This window comes from Calidris pugnax, unplaced genomic scaffold (assembly GCF_001431845.1).
Source record: "Calidris pugnax isolate Ruff unplaced genomic scaffold, ASM143184v1 scaffold155, whole genome shotgun sequence".
Classification (NCBI taxonomy): Eukaryota; Metazoa; Chordata; class Aves; order Charadriiformes; family Scolopacidae; genus Calidris; species Calidris pugnax.
The window spans coordinates 247,595-268,868 of NW_015090886.1; the positions used below are offsets into that span (position 1 = coordinate 247,595).

At 57.9% G+C, this 21,274-nt stretch overlaps 1 protein-coding gene across 1 annotated transcript in view; it reads right to left on the reverse strand.

Annotated features, from left to right (window-relative positions):
- Positions 1–1,090: 1,090 nt before the first annotated feature.
- Positions 1,091–21,274, reverse strand: part of HDAC7 (histone deacetylase 7) — a 48,407-nt gene continuing 28,223 nt past the window's right edge. The window contains exons 5-25 of the mRNA XM_014947476.1: positions 19,785–19,900; positions 19,502–19,624; positions 18,188–18,297; positions 17,602–17,718; positions 17,194–17,392; positions 16,093–16,301; positions 14,883–15,092; positions 12,425–12,650; positions 11,811–11,944; positions 10,640–10,760; positions 10,212–10,261; positions 8,305–8,412; positions 8,022–8,077; positions 7,706–7,793; positions 7,317–7,436; positions 6,081–6,178; positions 5,836–5,954; positions 5,563–5,696; positions 5,353–5,437; positions 4,994–5,132; positions 1,091–4,889 (exon numbers count right to left, since the gene is read on the reverse strand). Coding sequence (XP_014802962.1) covers positions 4,844–4,889; positions 4,994–5,132; positions 5,353–5,437; positions 5,563–5,696; positions 5,836–5,954; positions 6,081–6,178; positions 7,317–7,436; positions 7,706–7,793; positions 8,022–8,077; positions 8,305–8,412; positions 10,212–10,261; positions 10,640–10,760; positions 11,811–11,944; positions 12,425–12,650; positions 14,883–15,092; positions 16,093–16,301; positions 17,194–17,392; positions 17,602–17,718; positions 18,188–18,297; positions 19,502–19,624; positions 19,785–19,900 — 2,608 coding nt within the window. The 3' untranslated portion in view covers positions 1,091–4,843. The remainder of the gene's footprint in view (positions 4,890–4,993; positions 5,133–5,352; positions 5,438–5,562; positions 5,697–5,835; positions 5,955–6,080; positions 6,179–7,316; positions 7,437–7,705; positions 7,794–8,021; positions 8,078–8,304; positions 8,413–10,211; positions 10,262–10,639; positions 10,761–11,810; positions 11,945–12,424; positions 12,651–14,882; positions 15,093–16,092; positions 16,302–17,193; positions 17,393–17,601; positions 17,719–18,187; positions 18,298–19,501; positions 19,625–19,784; positions 19,901–21,274) is intronic.

Sequence of the window (21,274 nt, forward strand, 5' to 3'; positions counted from 1 at the left end):
GCTGACCCTGCCCGTCTCCCCCCAGGTCTCCTGCCTCCGCCGCGATGGAAACATCTCGCAGGACCCCAGCACCCCGCTCTCCTCCAGCACCCGAAAAACTCCACGGAAGCAGGAGAGAGGGACCCCGACCCAGGACCCAGCTGTTTGTCTCGGAGCGATGCTGTGCATGAAACTCTTTAGGGTGTAATTTATTGTTGATTGCCAGGTAAGGACCAGTCAAGTTCTCTCCTCTGGGAGAAAAATCGCTTTCCCGAGCTGTGGGGAAGGTGATGTCCCCGGCACAGCGGGCTCGGGGTCCCCTGCTTTCCAGGACAATTCCTTTCGGGATGCCGGGACCCTGGCTGGGCTGGTCCCGGGGATTTGAGAACTCAAGATCCAAGGCTTTGGCCAAGGAGGGAGCGAGGAGCCCCCCACAGCTCGGGTTTTACCCCGCTCTGGAGCTCTGCAGCGCGACGGTGCCACGGCACGAGCCACTGCCCGGGCTGCAGGGAGGATTTTGGGGGGCTGCTGAACCCCTCCACTGACCCCGAGGCTCAGGACATCCCCCGCTCCCTCCCATCCCATGGACGTGTCTGAAAATCAACCATTCTGTCGGAACAACCCAGTTTCTTTGAAATTTTTGGAGAAGGCGGCTGGAGATGTTACACACAGCCCTTCCCTCCCCGAGTGGGAGCGTTTGGGGACATCTCGGGAGCATTTTGGGAGCGTGTGGGGTCATCTCGAGATGCTGCTCCGGGGGGGAAATTCAGGCTCTTTCGGGGGGATGACGGACGGATGGTGTTGGGGTTTCCAGACGATCCCACTAAAGTCCAGGGGGAATTTTTCCAGGGTTCAATCCTTGCGTTTCCTAAGGAAATGGCGCTGTCGTAAGCAGGAGGCGGCGCGGCCGCTCGCCCGCCCCCGCACCCTCCCTCAGCCCCGTGCTCGGCCGCTTTTATTTAAATCGGGCAAAAGAGAATCAGATATTTTTTGCTCGTTAGAACAGAAAAACAGAGGGGGGAAAAAAAATCCCCGTGAGCGAGGCTGCGACGGGCGTGCAACCCGAAATAATCCGCGTGGGAGAGACGTGCTACAAATGACTCACGAGCAGTTTCAATTAGTGATCACACTTTATTCGACACCAGAGAATCCAAGGAGAAGCGACAGCGAGGCTCAGGCTCCCTTTTTTTTTCTGTATAATCCTCAATTTCTCTGTACGCCATGAGTGGACTCCTGGCTCCTGGGAGCCAACCGCAGCCTTTAAAAACATCCGAATGTGCTTAAAAAAAAAAATAATAAAAATTCCATTAAAAAGAGGGCTGTGGATGGCTTCGCTGCCTGCATCAGAGGAAATATTTTACAGACCAAAAATGAAACCATAATTAGAAATGCAACTTTTATTTAAAAAAAAATAAAATGTGCTTTAAAAATAAAGCACTTTGTGGAGACTCAGGCTTCCAACCCGAATTTTTTAAAAAAGGGTAAAGTATCTTTTGAAAAATGATTTTTGAAGTAAGGTTTTGTCGAGTCTTTTTTTTAAAAAATAAATCCTTATATTGACTTATTTTAAAATGAGTGAAACATCAGCCCTAAGGGAAGACCACTGGGTTTTATCCCAATGCTCAGCGTCGCGGCCGCGGTTGCCGTTACCAAAGACACAGAAAGTTGTGGGGAGAAAAGGTGTTTGGGGCAGGGAGGGACGGACCTGGAATGTTCTGCCCCTTGTATCATCATGAGTCCTGGTGGAACCCCCTGTCCCTGAGGGACCTCCCAGTGGGACGTTGGGTGCTCCACAGCATCCTGTGGTATTGTGTGGTTCTTCTCACCACAACAACAACCCTTCTGTGACTTCTAGGGGGGGTTGAATGTCCCATTCTCCAGTTACAACAGGGTGGAGTTTGCTGGTCCAGGACGTACGGTGACAGGGCTGGCTGCTCCTCTCTGGAGCTGGAAGAGATGTCCACCATCGCCTTCACCATGAGACACCTCTGATGGTCAGCTGCTAAACCCAGGCAGAGGAGAGCTCGGGGAGGTCCTCCCCTCCATCCCTCCTCCAGGAAGCCATGGGAGCACCCACCCAGTCCTTGGGCTTTAGCATCACTGTGGCAGGACCTTCACCACCACCGCGGCAGGACCTTCACCACCTCCTCCAGCCCCTGCGCTCAGCAGAAAGGGGCATTTAGGGGGCACCATGGGGAGGGAAGGGCGACTCTTCCAAGTGAGTACGTAACTCTGCTGGAAAATAAACACGCTCCAGGGACACCCCCACCTTGTCCCTGTGTCACTTGGCCCCAGTTGGCAGCTGGGGCCGGTGCCCCCCGGGAGCCGTTGGGCACATGGGCCGGGGGGGGACACAACCAAGGAGTGAACGCAGAGGGGTCCCCAGGACTTCAGCTCCCCTCTGGGGTGACCCACCACAAGGGGAGTGATGGATGAAGGATTCCTGGGCCACCAGGAAGGTCTCACCAGGTGCTCCCAGACCTGCCAGGCTGGAGGCTGGGAAGGGCCAGCCCTTGAATTAATGAGCTTAATTAATAACAGCTTTTTTTTTTTTCCCCTTTGGTGTCTTGCCCTGACAGACCCAGAGAAAAACCTGAAAAATGGTAAATGCTGAAGAAATGAAGTGGGGAAAGAGGCCGTTGCTTGGGGCATGTCCCTCTGCGATGGCCTCCACAGCAGAGCTCACCCCCTTGCACCCACAGCGTTCTCCTGGGGGAAACTGGGGAACAAACTCTCCCCCAACACTGAGCTTTGGGGTTCCTCAGCAGCGGGGAGCAGCTGTGGGCCACGTCCCGTCAGGAACTGGTCCTGTGTGGGATGAACCCAGCTGGGACCCACTGGGAGAGATGGGATGAGGTTGGGACCGGGCAGGGGAGGGACATGGGCTGAGGGAGGGAAAGGTGGCACCGGAGGAGCCATGGGATGGGGGGCCATGGGTGCCCGGCTCAGGGATGGAGTGGGGGGAAGGTGCTGCACTGGTGGGCACTGGGGGAAGTGGTGGGCACTGGGGGAAGTGGTGGCGGCACCAGCCTTGGCTCGGGGACACCAGAAATGCCCAAGTGCCCCACAGGCGAAGAAGCACCTTCCCACTGCCCTACAGCCCACCTGGGGAGAGACCCACAGGATGGAGGGACAGCAGCTACAAGGTCAGGCTCTGGAGAAGACAGGGAGAGGTTTTGGGGTGCCTTTTAACCCCTTCCTGCCCAAGCAATGTGAGACCCTCTCTCCTGCCCACCAAGAGGATGCCAAGGAGGGGGCCTATCACAGGTCACCTCGCAGGGTTGGGGGGTACCCGAGCTCCAGCAGCCCCCAGGGTGGGGGGACGGGCAGTGCCACGCTGGGGCCATGACAATTCTCCATGTGAGACTCAGCTGTGAAGGACCCTCACACCCCCCCCGGTCCCTGCCATCGCCCAGCGCCGCAGGACCCAGCTCTGGGCCGTCTGAGACACAGAAATGGTTTATTCTTCCAAGGTCCTTGGGGTTTTTCCTTCCTTCTTTGTTATTTTTTTTCTTTTTTTTTTACAAAATCTCCTCCCTGTGCCCGCCGACGGAGCTTGGCCACCTCCTGGTTTCAGCCAGGTCTCGGTGCCCCGTCCATCCCCTGTCCCCAAACCCAGCTGCAGCCCAGCACCGTGCCACCCCAGCGGGGACCATCCTGGTGGGACAACCCATGGGACACAGGGAAGACACGGGGAAGGCTCTGCGGGTGATGAGCCACACGATGCCCTGGTGCAGTACGAGACAGGATGAAAGAAAATCTAAATGGACACCTCATTTTGGGGGGGCTGACCCTGCCTCTGTCACCCCCAGAGACAGCAGAGGGACAGGCAGGGCATTGCTGGGGCTTTGGGGGGGAGCCGAGCCCGAGCAGAGGGCGACAGGACTTGATGTGATCTCAGCTGGAGAAGAGGAGCCCATGGAGGCACTGGTGGTCTCAGAGGGGGGACTGGAAGACGATACAGGCCCTCGGGTCAGCAGGGGGCTGGAAAGGGCTCAAGGCACCTTGGCAACGTCCACAAGAAGAGGTGTTTGTTTGTTCCCAAAACTCCCAGGGAAAGAAGAGTCTGTAGGTTCACATTAGCACACGTCAATTGTACATAGTGCAAATCAGAGCCCCGGCACCAGAGGGATCGTGCTCTGGGTAGTGGTTTGGGATGTCCCACGGTGCCGTCCCGGGCACTGCAACGCTCCAGCCCTCGCTCTTCCCCACTGCCAGGCCATGGGGGCATCACCCACAGCAGCCAAACCCCTCTCCTGCAGAAGGAGGTCAGACCCCACGTCACTGTCCCACCACCTCGTGCCCCACCAGAGGAAGGGGAGCCAGGAAGCCTTGGTGAGAAGACACGGGGCAGCTTCTCGGAGGCATCGCTGCCCGGGCCAGGAAGAGCTCTGGGTCCCAAAGGTGGCTCCAACCACCCGCAGCGTGGCCACAACATCCATCCCAACGCCCACCCCCTTCCCAAGGGTGAGGGAGATCCCAGGAGAAGGGCAGGACTGCGTCCAGCTGCCACCGCAGCCAGAGAGGGAGAGGCCTCTCACACGTGTCCCCAGAGGGGTCTCAGGTCCTGAAGGTTGGGGACTGATGGCAGGCACGGTCCAGGTTTGCAAGGCCACGCCGTGCAGAGGGAGTTCATGGTTTTCCGTCGGTCCCGAGCAGGAGGATGTCTCCCAGGTGGCTGCAGGAGCATCCTTTATGGAAGACCTGCAGAGGTGGCAGCCAAAGGTCCATGCCCTGTCAGGACCATGACTCGGGGAGTGAGGATGACGTGGCAAACGGGAAACCAGGATCGAAGAGCGAGCGCTGGGCTCAGGAGAGTCCAGCCACATCCTGGAAGCAGGGGAGCAGAGAACGTCACTGCTCATCACTGGTTCATGGGCTCCTCCTCCTCCATCGGCTCATCTTGTGGCCTGAAATGGAGAAATATGACACATGAAGACAAAGAGACCCTCGGGGCCGGGCACCCAGAGAGTGAGGGGCACCCATGTCTCCTGGGATCAGTTAAGAGCATCACCTCTTCTCCACCATCACGGCCACTGAGAGGGAGGCCAAGGCTGTGACCGTCTCCACCTCTTCTGCCTCGTGGTGCTGGGCCTCCAGGAAGGAGCAGCCCAGTTTGGAGGCGAAGCGCTGCACGGCCACCCAGTATTTACCTGCAGGAGGAGCAAAAATCAGGAGGTGCCAGGAAAAGGGGTGCCCCAGGCCTCCAGGCTTCCCATGCAGTGAGTGGGGCATTACCCTCCCATGAGGAGGATGATGATGGAGGGCTCCATCAGGCTTTTTTATGCCATGGAGGCCATGGGGTTTGGTGGAGAGGGGAGGAAATGCCAACATTTGACCCCTCCTTGTTAACTGAGCCCCCGGGACACTCACTCTGGACCTGAACGACTGTTTCCAAGGAGCGCACAGCGTTGGGGTTTGGTTTCTGCCTCATGCTTTCTTCTGGGAGAGGGTCCAGCTGCCAAAGGGAGACACAGGGGGTCACCAGGAGGGAGCTGTGCCCAGGGCTCGGCTCACAGCGTCCGTACTGACCTACTGCCCCCAGGCCAGGACCCACACAAGCCACTGCCCCCCAGCTCCCACCTCGTTGCCCAGCAAGGCTGACACGCAGGCCTCCGACGCGTCGCAGATGGCCGTAAGGTCATGGCCACCTTCCAGAGCAAGGACGATGGCTCCACCAGCCAGGCTCATCAGCTGCTTGGTCATGTAGCCAAAGCCTGGAGGAGAAGCCCAAGGAGGGGGTTGTCAGCCTCCCTGCCCAGAGCACCAGGGCCCTGGCCCAGGTACAACCCCCGAGATCTCCCCCAGCTCCCTGAAGAGCTGCCACCGCCAGCAACGCCACTTCCACCTCCTTACATTTAGCAGAGACTTTGTAGCCACCCAGGGGTGGTGGGTGGCCATCGGCTGCGTCGAAGCCAGCTGACACCAGCACCACATCGGGGGCGAATTCATGTGCAATTGGCATCACCACTGTCCTGTGCAGGCAAAAAAAACAAATAAAAGGTGTTAAGATCTGGCTCAGCCTGACTCTGAGTGACAGAGGAGAGGAGCAGGAACACGAGGCACTCAGAGGAGAGGAGCAGGAGCACAAGGCACAGTACCTGAAAGCAGCCAGATACTCAGGATCACCCATGGGGGGGTCGAGCCCTCCAGTCCAGGCTACGTTGACGTTAAATCCCTCACCGGGGCCAGCACCAACCTGTGAGAGAGCAAGGACACGGGTGAAGGCCTGGAAGAACACTAATGATTCATGGCTACGTCCCCCCAAAGAGGGGGAAATACCAGAAGAAGTGGCTGCCTGGGCCAGCATTGCCCTCCATGACCCCCCGACACCCCCTGCTCCTTAAAGTGCTTTAAGACACAAGTCTTGATTCCAGGATTCAGTCATTGAATGGATTCACAGAAGCCCAGACTGGCTGGGGGGGGAAGGGACCTCTGGAGAACATCTCCCCCAACCCCTGGCCAAAGCAGAGTCGCCCAGAGCAGGTCCCACAGGGTCACGTCCAGGTGGGTTTGGAATCTCTCCAGAGCAGGAGACCCCCCACCCTCTCTGGGCAGCCTCTTCCAGGGCTCTGCCACCCTCACAGCAGAGAAGTTCCTCCTCATGTTCAGGTGGAACTTCCCGTGTCCCAGTTTGTGCCCGCTGCCCCTTGTCCTGTCACTGGGCACCACTGGGAAGAGTCTGGCCCCATCCTCTTGCCCCCCGCCCTTTAGCTATTGTTCAACATCGATGAGATCCCCCCTTACTCTTCTCTTCTCCAGACTAAAACCACCCAAGTCCCTCAGCCTTTCCCCAGTCCCCTCATCATCTTCGTAGCCCTTTGCTGGACTCTCTCCAGCAGTTCCTAGTCCTGCCTGAACTGGGGAGCCCAGAACTGGTCCCAGTCTCCAGCTGGGGCCTCCCCAGGGCAGAGCAGAGGGGGAGAATGACCTTCTTCCAACCACTGGCCACCCCAGGAGACCATTTGCTTTCTTGGCCACAAGGGCACATTGCTGGCTCATGGGCAACTTGTTGTCCACCAGGACTCCCAGGTCCCTCTCTCAGAGCTGGGACTGGGCCATCCTCCTGACACAACAAGCATTGATCAGATCCCCCCTCAGCCTTCTCTTCTCCAGGCTAAAAAGACCCAAGTCCCTCAGACTTTCCTCCACAGGGAGATGTTCTAGTCCCCTCATCATCTTCGTAGCCTTCTGCTGTCCCCTCTCCAGCAGTTCCCTGTCCTTCTTGAACTGGGGAGCCCAGAACTGGACCCAGCACTCCAGTACTCTCCCAGCTGCCACCTTTGTCATCCCTGGGCAGAGCTGCAGGGACCTCACAGCCCCTCAGTGCTTCTTACCTCGTCGGCGGCCCCGCTGCCGGGGAAGAAGTTGCCATCATCGTGACGATGCAAAGAGATGTAGAGAACGTCGGGGTCTCTGTAGAAGATCTGCTGAGTCCCATTGCCGTGGTGAACATCCTGGAGGGAGAGAGAAGGAAAATGCTCTTTTTTTCAGCCTTGATGGTGGCCCAAAAGCCTAATGGGGCTCAAAGCAACTGGATCCACACCCTGCTCCAGGGCTGTGTCCCCATTCCCAGGATCTGCTCCTGCTCCCCCACCCTGAAACGCAGCTGGTCCCCAAAGGAGGAGGTTCTGCTGCTCTCAGGTGTCAAATCAGAGCTGGGAGGAGGCTCCTGGGGATGTCCTTGGGAGGAGTGGGGACACGCTGGGGGACCCAGGAGACTTACCCAGTCCACAATGAGGATCTTGCCAAGTTTCCCTTTCTGCTGCAGCTGCCTGGCAGCAATGGCCACCGAGTTAAAGAAGCAGAATCCCCTGCAAAGACGGAGTCAGAGCCAGTTAATGCCCTGGGGCCCTTCCTCAGCACCCTCCGCTGCTCACCCACGTGCTCCCTGAAGGTGGGCTCGCCCTCCCTTCTCCCCAGCCAGGATACAGATCAGTCCTGGGGAAGGTCCATCTGGAGTGATTTTGGGCCAAGGAGGTGTGTTTTGGGGCTCCCCAGGTGCCAGCCCAAAGCCCCACCACCTGGGAAGGGACCCTTACATGGCAGTGGAAGGATCCGCGTGGTGTCCTGGTGGCCGCACCACGGCGAAGCCGTTCTGGGGGATAAAAGAAAGGAGAGTGATCAGAGCTGCTGCCCCCAGCGTCACGCACCCCCTCCACCCCCCTGATGGCAGTTCCTGCCACACGAGGACACCAGGAATGGAGCTGGCAGCAGTACAGGACCAGGAGCACCCAATGCCAGCTGGCAAGTACCCCCCAGCCCCCTGTTGCCCAGCTATGGGGTGATGCTCAGCTCTGGGACCGCCAAAGGAAGCCACTCTACCTTCAGCTCCCTGGTGGCCACCTTGAAGGCCAGCTCGGTGACGCTGCCTGCGGCCCAGCGGGCGGCGTTGGAGGAGTGCAGCTCGTTCCAGATGGTATCGCTGTCCACCTGGAAACCAAAGGGACGGGTCAGATGGGGACACGGACCCACAGAGCAGATCTCGGCCATGGGACCCACGCTGTCTGCCAGGAACCCAGGGGCTGAAGTCCAAGGGCTGGGCACGGTGGAGCTGGACCTGGGGGTGTTGGTCGACTGTGGGCTGAACATGAGCCAGCAGTGTGCCCAGGTGGCCAAGAAAGCCAAGAGCATCCTGGCCTGTGTCAGGAACAGTGTGGGGAGTAGGGCCCGAGAGGTGATTGTCCCCCTGTACTGGGCACTGGTGAGGCCTCACCTTGAGTACTGTGTCCAGTTTTGGGCCCCCTACCATAAAAAAGACATTGAGGTGCTGGAGCGGGTCCAGAGAAGGGCAACAAAGCTGGTGAGGGGTCTGGAGAATAAGTCTGATGAGGAGAGGCTGAGGGAGCTGGGGGTGTTCAGCCTGGAGAAGAGGAGGCTGAGGGGAGACCTTATTGCTCTCTCCAACTCCCTGAAAGGAGGGTGTAGAGAGATGGGGGTTGGTCTCTCTTCTCAAGTCACAGGTGACAGGACAAGAGGAAATGGCCTCAAGTTGCACCAGGGGAGGTTCAGGCTGGATATTAGGAAAAATTTTTTCACTGAAAGGGTTCTCAGCCCTTGGAATGGGCTGCCCAGGGAGGGGGTTGAGGCCCCATCCCTGGAGGTGTTCAAAAGCCGGGTTGATGTGGTGCTGGGAGGTCTGGTTTAGTGATGATGCTCCTTGTGTGGGTGTCTATTTTTGTCAGTTAGGTTGACGGTTGGACAAGATGATCTTTAAGGTCCCTTCCAACCGAGAAGATTCTGTGATTCTGAGCTGGACCACCTCAAATGCCACAGGGCAAGCTTCCCAGTGGGTCCCAGTATGGCAGCTCCTCAGCCTGCTGTCAGCCCCAGCCCCCAGCCAAGCTCCACGTCTCACCCTGCACCCGGGGGCTGGAAGGAGTGACTGAGAAAAGGCTCATTACCTTCTTTATCTTATTTTATTGTTTAACCAAACATCTTGGTTTGATCAGGATCACGTCAAGGGCCGAGCCAGAGCCGGAAAACTCAAAGTCTCTTCTGATCAACTCCATGTGTGCAACAAAAAGGCTCCCCCCTGCCCACGGAGCCCCCCCGCCACGGGCGAGAGGAGGGCAGGGAGCAGGGGCAGAGCAGGGAAAGTAGATGCAAACAGGGCTGAGAAGAGCTGGTGCCCAGCAGCAGGGGCAAGGAGAGGAGAAGAACCAGAAGAGGCAGCAGGAAGGCATGGAGTGAGACCCCTCCTGAAAGAGAGAGAGAGAAGGACAGAGACGGGGGGGAGAGAGGAAAAGAGGAGAACGCAATGAATGGAGAGAAACCAGGGTGGCAAGCTGTGAAAGGAGAGGCCAGAGGAGTGTCTGGAGGGAAGGGGCAAGCTGCTGTCCCCACGGCACAGCTCCCCCCCCACCCAATGGAGACCACAGTTTGCAGCTTTGCAGCTCCCCCCCCAGCCCACCAGCTCACTCCCTTCTAACCTCCCAGGCTCTTAGACGTGGCCACGAGGGGGTTCAGTTCCTGGGCCCCTCAGAGTAAGAAGGCACAAGGATCCTCTCTCAAGGCTGGGATGCTCAGGACCACCCCGAGGACAGGGGGAAGCTCTCATACAACATCATCTTGCCTACATGGAGTGCTCCCACCTGAGGCTATCCCACCTTGGCAGCCCAAAGGCTTTGGGAGCTCCCTCTCTGCTCAAGCCCACCAGGAGGACCTGGCTGGGGCCAGATGAGAGGAACAACCCCATCCAAAACCACCCAGAGCAGAGATGGAGCACTTACCCCAACCCCTCCGCAGGGCAGCATGACAAACATCCGCTGCGACAGGATCCCTGAGGAGAGAGGGGACAGCGAGGACTTCAGAGGTGAGAAATGGTGGGAGACAGGGGGCATGGTGTGGGGATACCAAGGAGGGGGGTTTGGCCCGGCTGCTGGCCAGAATTAGGACCAGCCCCCTGAGGAGCTGTTTTTCATGGTCTCCAAGGGTGCTCTGAGACCCGGGGTGCCAGGTGGACGTGCATGGTGTGGGGATACCAAGGAGGGAGGTTTGGCCCAGCTGCTTGGCCAGAATTAGGACCACCCCGCAGAGGAGCTGTTTTTCATGGTCTCCAAGGGTGCTCTGAGACCCGGGGTGCCAGGTGGACGTGAGGGACGGGCAGAAGGTGAGGGCAGGGCTGCCCGAGGGATGGTGAGGATGTGGATGGACCCACCTGCCAGCTTCCCATTGTCCAGTTTCAGGCGGTTGAGGGGGTTGGTGCCATAGAGGAAGACGTGGCGCTCGGTGTGGACACACTGCAGCTCCTCCAGCGTGGCCTTGCGTCCCCGCAGACACTGTGGCAGAGAGGGGCTGTGACCAAGCTGCCCCGAGTGGGACGTGCCAGCTCTCCCACCCACCCACACCTGCCTCCAAGGGTGGAGGTGACACATTCTGCTGTCTGAGCACTGTCACACCTCGTGTCACCTCAGCCTGGGGGGCAGCTGCGAGGCTGAGCACAGTGCTTCTTGCACTGGATTTGAAGTGGGGCAACCCCCCTCACTCGCAGGCAGGGACCAGGCAGGAAATGCCAGCACCACCTTATCATAGAATCATAGAATGGTCTAGGTTGGAAGAGACCCTTGGGATCATCGAGTCCAACCATCTCCCCTACTCTACAAAGTCCTCCCCTACACCATGTCCCTCAGCACTGCATCTAAACGGCCCTTCAACACAGCCAGGGATGGGGACTCCACCCCCTCCCTGGGCAGCCTCTTCCAACGCCCGACCACTCTTTGGGTGAAAAATTCCTTCCTAATGTTCAATCTAAACCTCCCCTGTTGGAGCTTGAAGCCATTCCCTCTCGTTCTGTCACTAATGACCTGTGAGAAGAGACCAGCACCAACCTCTCTACAGTGTCCTTTCACGGAGTTGTAGAGAGTGATGAGGTCTCCCCTCAGCCTCCTCTTCCTCACACTAAACAGTCCCAACTCCCTCAGCTGCTCCTCATACGATTTGTTTTCCAACGGCCAGAGAGCCTTGTATGGACCAGTCAGCCCAGCTGGACCAGGACAAGGTTTCTAACAGACTGGAGCTGACACTGATGTCCCCAGAGCTGGGGAAACACCCTGGGTCAGCCAGGATCAGGCCTCTCCCTACGCCCACCCTCCAGCAGAGCAGACTCTGCTGCCACCCCAAGCTGGAGATGGTCAGACCAGTATGTTCCAAACTGGCTCTGCCAGCAGTGGACAATCCAAGCCCTCTGGATAATGGTGGTAAAGAGGCTGAGAAGTTCTGGGAGCTGAAGGGATGGAGGTGGGAGCAGGATACCCTATCCCACCACGGGATCTGCTCTGAGCATCCCCCTCCCAGCCAGGGGTCTGCTCCCCCCCTGCCCTCACACTCACCTCGCACTGGCTGCGCAGCCCCCTCTCCTGCAGCCGGGACCAGATGCTCTGGATCCTGCCCGCGTGCTCGGGGTGGTTGCTGTTGTCACCACAGGAGCACTGGTGTTTGAGCATCACCGAGTCATAAACCAGCCCTGCAACACACAAGGAGAGCTGCTGGTCCAGGACAGGGTTGGACACCCAGGCCTCGATGGTGCTGATCCTAATCCAGGTCCTTCCCAGGGCCTGGCCGAGACCCTAAACACCCATAACTACATTATTTGACTGAAACCCCTCCCTCAAACCATGGAAGTCCCTGTCCCAACATGCTTGAAGCAAATCCTGCACTGGATATATGAGAGCTGAACCTTGCCAGCATTGCTGGACCAGGATGGTAGCCAAGGGGCCAGATGGGCAAGTCCTGCTTGGAAAAGCCACCTTAGATACAGAGAAGGGGACCACCATGGCTTGGTCTGCTCTTTTTGCAGCCAGCCAGAGAGCTCCTGAGCATTTATGAGTCTGGGGGTGACCGGGACTGATGCTAATCTGCCCCTGGGCATCCCCACCTCCCTTCCAGCTCTTGTCCCCAGCCCCGGCTGCTGCTCCCACTGTGACATCCCCACACGGGGCCATACCTGTTGTGAAGTGTGGCTTGGCTGGCTGCTCCTGCACAGACAGGGACAGCGTCTTGGAGGCTGTGTCCTGGGCAGGAAGGGAGACGGTGGCGGTGGCAGGAGATGACTGGGCCCTGGAGAGCGGCCTGTGCCCCGTGTGGATGGTGGGGACCATGGGGGAGTCGGCCAAGGGCTGTCGCTTGAGGAGCTGCTGCTGCACACGCTGGTAGGAGTCCCAGAGATAGGCCTGGTGGAGAGAGGTGACAGTGAGCGTGGCATCGGAGCCAGGTGCCAGCGCGGTGACAGCAGCATCACCCGGCTCAGGGAAGGGTGATGAGCACCTTCCCGGGGTCTGGATGTGACAGCCCCCTGTGGGGGTGTGCTCTCCCTGGTTTGCCCCCCCCCCCTTTTCGGGTCCTGCCCGGCCTTGGCCACCACGGCCATCACAACAGCAGCTGTGATAACTTGCACCCGGTCTCTGGGGGATGGCTGGCAGCAGAGTCAAAATACTGGCTGGAGTGGGGACGTAGAAATTTTGTTGCCATGAAAATATGACTATAGGTCAATTATCTTACTGTATAAATAGTGGACAGCCCCAGAGCCCCTTGGAGCTCTCCTGTACGGCAGCGGCTGCACGCCAGGATCTCCCCTTTGGTGAGGACGCTCGCTTAAGGGTCTACTCCTCGAGGTTGAGAGATTCCTTGCCGCAACAGACTCTCGGTAAGTGACTAATAGCATGCTAAACTTTGAAATTTTATCTAAGTAATGTAAAGGATTGATTGTGCATATATAATCCTTTAGACATAAACCGTTGACCAAGTCTGGGACTAGGATTGGATCCAGCCGCACCCTGACTCCTCTCTGAGAAGGAGTTTAGGAAGCCAGGGGGTCCTTTCTGAACCTCGTGACTCAACGGGAGGGTCTCCCTGACAGCCTGTCTGACCCTGTCCTCTGGGCAGTAAATAACAGAGTGTACCCTGACATCGAATCTTGTAAAACACTATCGCATTTACCACTGGTTTTATCACACTACTGGTTTTGTTAAATCAGTGTTTCACCTTAATAAATATTTCACTGCTTCACTCTAACTAGTGAAGTTAATCACTCCATCCCTCCGTGCTGGGGGGCTCGGAGCTGCTTTGCAGGAGCTGGGACGTGTCAGGCAGCATCTGCTGCTCTCTGCTGGCTCAGCCCCGCAGCGCTGGGCAGCCCGGCTGCGGGCACCGCGACCTGGGGACGATGCCCAGCCTTCCTGGCACCAGGGGTGGCCACAGCTCTTGTTCACTGAATTTCACTGAATTTCACTGAATTTCAGAGTTGGAAGGGACCATAGAGATCATCTAGTCCAACTCCCCTGCTGAAGCAGGATTGCCCAGAGCTAGAGCATGTTACTCAGGAGCATCCAGGTGGGTCTTGAAAATCTGCAAAGAAGGGGACTCCACACCCTCCCTGGGCAGCCTCTTCCAGGGCTCTGCCACCCTCACCGTGAAGAAGTTTCTCCTCATATTTGAGTGGAACCTCTTCTGTTCCAACTTGTGCCCGTTGCCCCTCGTCCTCTCACTGGGAACCACTGAAAAGAGTCGGGAGCCCAGAACTGGACACAGTACTCCAGTTGTGGCCTCACCAGTGCAGAGCAGAGGGGGAGAATGACTTCCCTTGACCTGCTGGCCACACTCTTCCCTATGCAGCCCAAGATACCATTGGCCTTCCTGGCCACAAGAGCACACTGTTTACTCATTGTCATTTTACTGTCCACCAGGACCCCTAGATCTTTCTCTTCAGTAGTTGCCTCTAGCAGGTCCACCCCTAACCTCTACTGGTACCTGACATTTTTCTTCCCCAGGTGCAGGACCCTACACTTTTCCCTGTTGAACCTCATGAGGTTCTTCCTTGCCCAGCCCTCCAGCCTGTCCAAGTCTCGCTGGATGGCAGCACAGCCCCTCCGGGGTGTCAGCCACCCCTCCCAGTTTGGGATCATCAGCAAACTTGCTGAGGATACACTCTTTCCTGTCCCAGCAAACTGCCCTGGGCTGGAGGAAGGTACAAACGTGGTGCCTGTGTCCCACACAGCAGCCCTTTATGGAGGTGGCTCTCAGGGTCTGATCTGGATCTTCCTGGGCTCAGGAAGCCACCAGCTGTGCTGGGTTTGTGCAGAGCCTCCAAAGGGAGACACCAAGAGATGGAGAAAAGAATTGCTCCAAGTGGCAGGGCAGGGATCTGTGCATGCTGCCTGCTCAGGATAACGCTCAAATTAAGCCACAACTGGAGAGAGGGACAAGGCTCAGAACTCCACCTCTTACAGCCCGCTCCTGAGCCTGTTATGAAGGCTTCAAACCACCTCAAGGGCTCCACGCAGCTGAGGACAACCAGGGAAGCCACTGTCCCTTTCCCCATGGGCTCCGTATGCCCAGCAGGGGCTTCAGGTTGGCAGCCCCAACCCCTCCCCAGGGGTCTCCCACCCCTGCCAGCCCGTGGGTACCTGCTGTAGGACAAGCTCCTCTTGAGGCTGCATCATCTTCTGCGTCCTCTCGGACTCCTTCATGCTGCTCCCCGGCCGGGTGGGCTCCACGCGTGCCCTCACCGGGTCGCTGCCCTCAGCCCCGGCCTCCGGGAGCGTCCCCTCGGCCTCCATGTCCTCCGAGGACGGGATCTGCCGCAGACGGGGCTTCTCGCTGGATTTCGCCATGCGCTGCAGCCAGAGGGTCAGGGATGAGCACACAGAGGGGGCAGGGGACAGGACAGGTGTCCCGGTTTGAGGTAAAACCGGATCAATTTTGTGTTCTGTAACTTTGCATTTTAGTTAGGCCTTTTCTAACTCTCTGAAATTAACGGCGTATTGTGGAGAAAACTGTTCCTTCTCAGAGTGATAAGACCAATGTTTGTGCTCCATGCCAGGGAATGGTGAGCAGAGAGGCCCTGGCTTATACTTATTGCTATAACAACCAAGGGCAGCCAATTTTCGTTATTTGCCCCTTGGAGGGTCGGAAACAGAAAAAATGTAGAGGGGTCACATCTGTGGGGAGGAATGGACAGGACAGGTGACCCAAACCTGACCCACAGGGGTATTCCATCCCATCTGCCCCATGCTCAGTGTAAAAGCTGAGGGATCAAAGGGTCAACTCTCTTCCTGCAATGGCCGACGTCCGAAGAGGACCCTGTCTGTCCATCTGCCTTTGATCCCCACGTGTTCCTGACTCCAGAGCTGGAATCCTGCTCCTGTCCATCACCCAGTCCAGTCTGGGACTTCCCCAGTGCCTGCTGGTGACGGGACTGTCATCCTGGGAGCTTGATATGGTTTTGTATATATGTTATATCTATTTCATTATTTTCTTCTCTTTTATTTTAATATTATTTTTGATTAAAGTAGTTTAATTAATTCTAAACTTTTCAATCTCCTTATCTCTTCCTCTCCTCTTTTGGCGGGGGGGGGGGGGAGGGCTGTTGGTTCGGTTGCGGTGATTTTGGCTGAAACCACAACAACAGGCCAAGAAGGTCATGGGGGGTGGCAGGGCATCTGGAGGCAGGAGCAGGATGGACGGTGGAGCCAGGGAAGCTGAGCAGGTACCCTCAGCTTGCTGCTATGAGTGTGGGCAGCACCTCACATGGACCCTGGATGTCTGGAACTCACTGGCCAGCTGGCAGGGATGCCATCCTGCAGCCTTCTAGCATCCCTCTCCTCCACCACTTACCTTGCCCAGATGCGTCTGCTGCTTGAGTCTCTCCAGGAACTGGGTGTGATGCTGCTGGTACACCAGTTGCTGCTGGATGGCCTTGGGGTTCTGGGGCAAGGGCTCCGAGCGGGTCCTGCCCAGTGGTTTGTGGTGTCCTGGGAGCGACAGGCGCTCTGCGGAGATGAGCGAGGGGGCGAAGGAGAAGGGGACCGTCCCCAGGCCTGGCACTGGAGGGGAGAGGAAGGAGAGGTGAGGGGTGGCATTGTCCACTGGGCAGATGGGACACCCTGCAGAGCTGTCAGTCCACACCATGGCAAGGAGCCCTGCGGATGGTCTGTACCCACGCAGACTGTCTCCTGCAGCCCTAGAAAGACAGTGCCCAGCCCTGGAGCCCAGTATCTGGTAGAACGGGATGAACAGGCTGTACATTGATGTCTCCCCTCCTTCTGCCCCCATAGCTTTGGCATCACACACCCCACACAGGGGTCTGGGGACAGGATCTGGCTGACCTCCATCATCTCAGATCCCCCCCTCAGCTTCATCCTCGGTGGGAGAAGCTTTCTTCACTGCAGGTAACACAGGGCAGGGAGAGATGGAGCCAGGAACCAGCAGAAAGGAGCCAGTTCTCCTGCTACAATTAGAGCATATCATCTAGAGGGGCTGGGGGAAAAAGGCAATCAGAGGCACGGCCAAGAGGTCTGAGCTGCCCTTTCAACACAGGGTCTGCAGTGAAATCTGGTGGCACAAGAGCCTGGGGGGCGGCAGGAAAGACCTCTTGGAGCTGCAGGAAAGACCTCTTGGAGCTGCAGGAAAGGTGAATTGCTCCCCAGCAGCCCAGCTCAGGCAGGGAAAGGGGCAGCTGGAGGGAAGAGCCAAAGCTGTGGCTCCCTCTGCGCTGTCGAGGCTGCAGGGCCTCCAGAACTCCCATTTCACCATGGCAAGGACACACTTGCCAGCAACCAGAACCAGCATCCCTCGGCTCGTAGGACAGTAATGGAAAAATCAAGGCCCCTGGGCTTTCCTGGCACCCAAAAAACCTGCCAGCCCCCTGCAGAGCTCCACGCTGAGCCCTGCCAGTGCTGACACAGCCCTCACGCTGTCCCCGAGCTCGACACTTACCCGCCACCAGTGGAGTGTGGGTGACCGAGGGCTCGAGGATGATGACGGGCTGGAGCCGAGGGGATAAGGGGCTCCCAGCCTCGTGCTGCTCCAAGCCAGTCGGTATGAACATGGGCGAGTGGGTGCCCGCGAGGACGGGCCCGTTCAGCACGGGCACCCGGTGTGCCAGGCTGGAGAGGGGACGGCGGTCGGCCTCTCCCTGCAGAGACAAGGAAGAGGAGGAGGACAGGGTCAGCCACCCGCTGGGACACAGCACAGGGAGGGGATGGCATAACCCCACCGTGCCCACTCAGAGCCCACACACACCCGGCATCACCCCAGGAACCCCGGGCCCAAAGGAAAGGGCTTTCCCTGCCCAGCGGGGACCCTCTGCCCAGTTGTGGGGTTACCTACAACCTGGCTACCTACCCTGGAGCTAGTGGTAGCCGGCAATCCCAGTGTGATGGCCGGAAGGGAGGCTGCACTCTGCAGGGCAAACTGGGCCAGTGAGCTCTCCTGCATCATCAGGCGCTGGGCCAGTGGTGTCTGCACCAAACACAACTCATTAGTTCCTGCTCCAGCAGCGGCCGAGCTCGGCGTGGGACAAGTGGGACAAGTGGGACAAGTGGGACAAGCAGCTCAGGCACGGGCCAGGCAGCAGAAGAGGGTGCTGAGGCCCAGCTGCCCCGTGGATACACCAGGGGCCAGGGCACGGGGCATCGGGGACCCATGGGGACAGCACATCCACTGGCAGACAAGAAATACACTCTGCAAAGGAGGGCAGCATGGCAGGAGCAGCACTGGGCTGGGCAGAGGATCCCACCACGCAGGGAGAGAAGGGCAGCTCTGGGGCAGTGGGGTTCAGGGCTGGGGTCCCCAGGGGCAGACACTACCTTTGCCTGAGCCCGAGGACAGGGATGGGACATCTGGGCACCCACCCGTGGGGTCAGGATGCCCCAACCCTGACTCAGAAGCCCCAGGCAGGACCTCTGGCTGCTGGGCTATGGGAGCTCACCTCGTGGGCCATGCTGGAGGCGGCGGGGAGGGCTCCGTGCTCGGCGGGGAGGCTGTCGTTGGGAGAGCTGCAGCCGGACACGGGGGTGCTGCTACTGCTCGGGGAGGAGTCTGTGCAAGAGAGAGAAATGGGGGTGATGGGCACAAGCACCCAGAGAAGGGCTGCACAGCCCCTGCCCCAGCCCTTCATAGCCCCCCCACCCTCCTGGGGCCAAACCTCCCCTTGGGCATGTGGCACAGTGGAGATGGAGCCGTCCTGCCAGCAGAGAATCATAGAATGGTTTGGGTTGGAAGGGACCTCAAAGATCATCCAGTTCCAACCCCCCTGCCATGGGCAGGGACACCTCCCACTAGAGCAGGTTGCTCTCCAGCCTGGCCTTGAACACTTCCAGGGATGGGGCATCCACGACTTCCCTGGGCAACCTGTTCCAGTGTCTCACCACCCTCATAGTAAAAAATTTCTTCCTGAGATCTAATCCGAATCTTTTTTCTTCGAATTTAAAAAAAAAAATACTTCCATCCTACATGGACTCTCATCCCAATCATAGAATCGTCCAGATTGGAAGGGACCTTTAAGATCATCAAGTCACAGAATCACAGAATCTTCATGGTTGGAATGGTTGAGATCATCGAGTCCAACCACCAAAACCAAAACAAAACAACAAAAAACCAACCAACCCACAAAGAGCCCCAGCCCAACAATCTCAGGCACTAGAACATGCCCTGAAGAGCCACATCTATATGTTCCTTAAATCCCTCCAGGGATGGCGACTCCACCACCTCCCTGGGCAGGCTGTTCCAGTGCCTGACCACCCTCTCAGGAAAGTCATTCTTCCTGATATCTCATCTAAACCTCCCCTGCCCCCAACTTCAGACCATTCCTGCAAGCCCAACTTTTGTCAACAGATACATCAAAGTTGTGACTTGGAAGGAACTTCTCTACAGGGGAGTGCTACACCATTGAGAAGCAAAGGCCACTCAACCTTCCTTCACACCCTTCAAAAGATTTAGAGAGTGAAGAAGCCTGACCAGCTGCGTTTGCTCAGGGCAAACCTTTCCAGCCTTGTAGGTCCACCACGGGCCAGGAAAGCAGCACGGTACCGCTGCAGATGTGTCCTTCCCTTATTCATCCATCCCTGCACCATCATGACAAAGCTCTCTCCACAGGCTGTGCCCTGAGGAGGCCACCAATAACATGCCAAGCCCCAGCATCACAGCCCCCAAGCAGATGTGATGCAGGATCCTGGGCTCCAGCCTGGCCCCAAGGTCTCTCCAACCACCCCCCTGGGTATCACCCTCCAGGTGAAGCCCTCACCGATGGCCTCGGGCGGCCGCCTCTTCAGCGAGGGGGGAGCGCTCTCCTTCCGCGTCAGGGGGTTCTTGCGTCGGTCAAGGCACTTCCTGGGCTTGCACCTCACCTTCAGGTTGGGCTCAGACGCTGCGAGCAGACAAGGCAGTTAGTCCCAGCCCCACTGCTGATGGGGGCGAAGCTGGACAGGTTTTAGGGGGCCAGGCCACCCTGCTTTCAGGTCCAGCCCTCCCCTGGGAGCAGGCTGTATCACGGCAGGAGGGAGACAGTGTTACCCCCAGGGCCTTACCCGTCTTCCGCAGCGGGAAATGCTCCGGGGGGTCGAGAGAAGTGCTGGGGACAGGGGACAGGAAGGTGCTGAGCACAGGAGGGGAAGGGCCCTCAGGATCCAGAGGCTCCAGAGACCTACAGGGAGAAGCCACCTTGTTAGAGACCATGGTGCCACCAACACGACACCCTCCAACCCAAGGGTGGCCCATGGGACGTTGCCTTTCTCAGGCACACGATAGCTGCTCTGCTGGTGGCCAGAAAGGCTTGTCCTGTCCACAAGCACCTACAGAAGGGATCCAGCTGCTGGATCCACCTTGTCTTGGAACAAAAGAGAAGCAGCCTAACAGTACTTTCTAGGCCTGGAGTTGGACAAGCCATCGAAGTCCAACAAGGTCAGAGAAAACATGGGAGCTTTGTCCACCTCCTGCAAACACTTAGCACAGAACCAATCCACCTCATCCCGACCCACATCAGCTAAACAGTATCTCTGCAGAAGGCAGCCACAAGATCTTGCCCAAGATAAATAGCTGCTTTTTCCAGGTCCTGAGCACGTGCCCTGCTCGGGGCAGGCCAGGGAATGCCCTTGTTTTACCTGTAGGGCATGGCTGAGGGGTTGGGGTTGCTGGTCCTCTCCAAAGCTGCCTGCTGCTTCTTCAGGATGACCTCAGCCAGCTTCTGCTTCACCACCGTGCTGGCCACAGCACCTGCAGGGAGACCAGCAGTGACCACACAGGGCTGAGAGCCAACACAGAGCACTTCAAAGGATCCCTGCAGACACGAGCACGGCCCCAGAGCCCCCCCACAGCTGCACAAGTAATGGCTGGAGACCCCCTGCCAGCACCCAGGCACGGACAAACCCCGTGGAGATGCTTGGTGCAGCTCAGGTCAAGGTTAGGCCAGGGAGAGAAAGGCCAGTTGGGACAAGTGGAGTTTCCAGCTGGTCAGGGGAGGGTCCCTGTCCCACCCTCACCCCACGTCACCTCAGGAGCCCCATCTTTCTGTGCAGGCTTTGCTGGGTGGCTGGTGAAAGGCAGAGCGTGGCCAGAGGCGAGTCTCGGCTGTGGAACTGCCTGCTTCATCCCAGCCAGAGAGAGAGCAGGTATAAACTGACACCCACGGAATAAAGAGTGCACAAAAGCACAATGTGGCTCGAACAGCAGTGACAAAACTCCTACGGGTGCAGAGGAACCTTGTGAAGCCTCTCCAGAGACACCGTGCCCAGGGGCTCTTTGATAACTGATAATTTCCAGTCGCCAGCGTTCAGCTCTGCCTGCACCTCAGCTCCCCACGCAGCCACGCGCTCCCCCAGATGGGGACAGCTCGTGTGACAGACAGCAAGAAAAAAGCACCTCCCAACAGCTCAGGGGAGAGCTCTGAGGCTGCTGAATCTCTCAACGGAGCTGTGTCATAGAATCATAGAATCATTGAGGTTGGAAGAGACCCTTGGGATCATCGAGTCCAACCATCTCCCCTACTCTACAAAGTCCTCCCCTACACCATGTCCCTCAG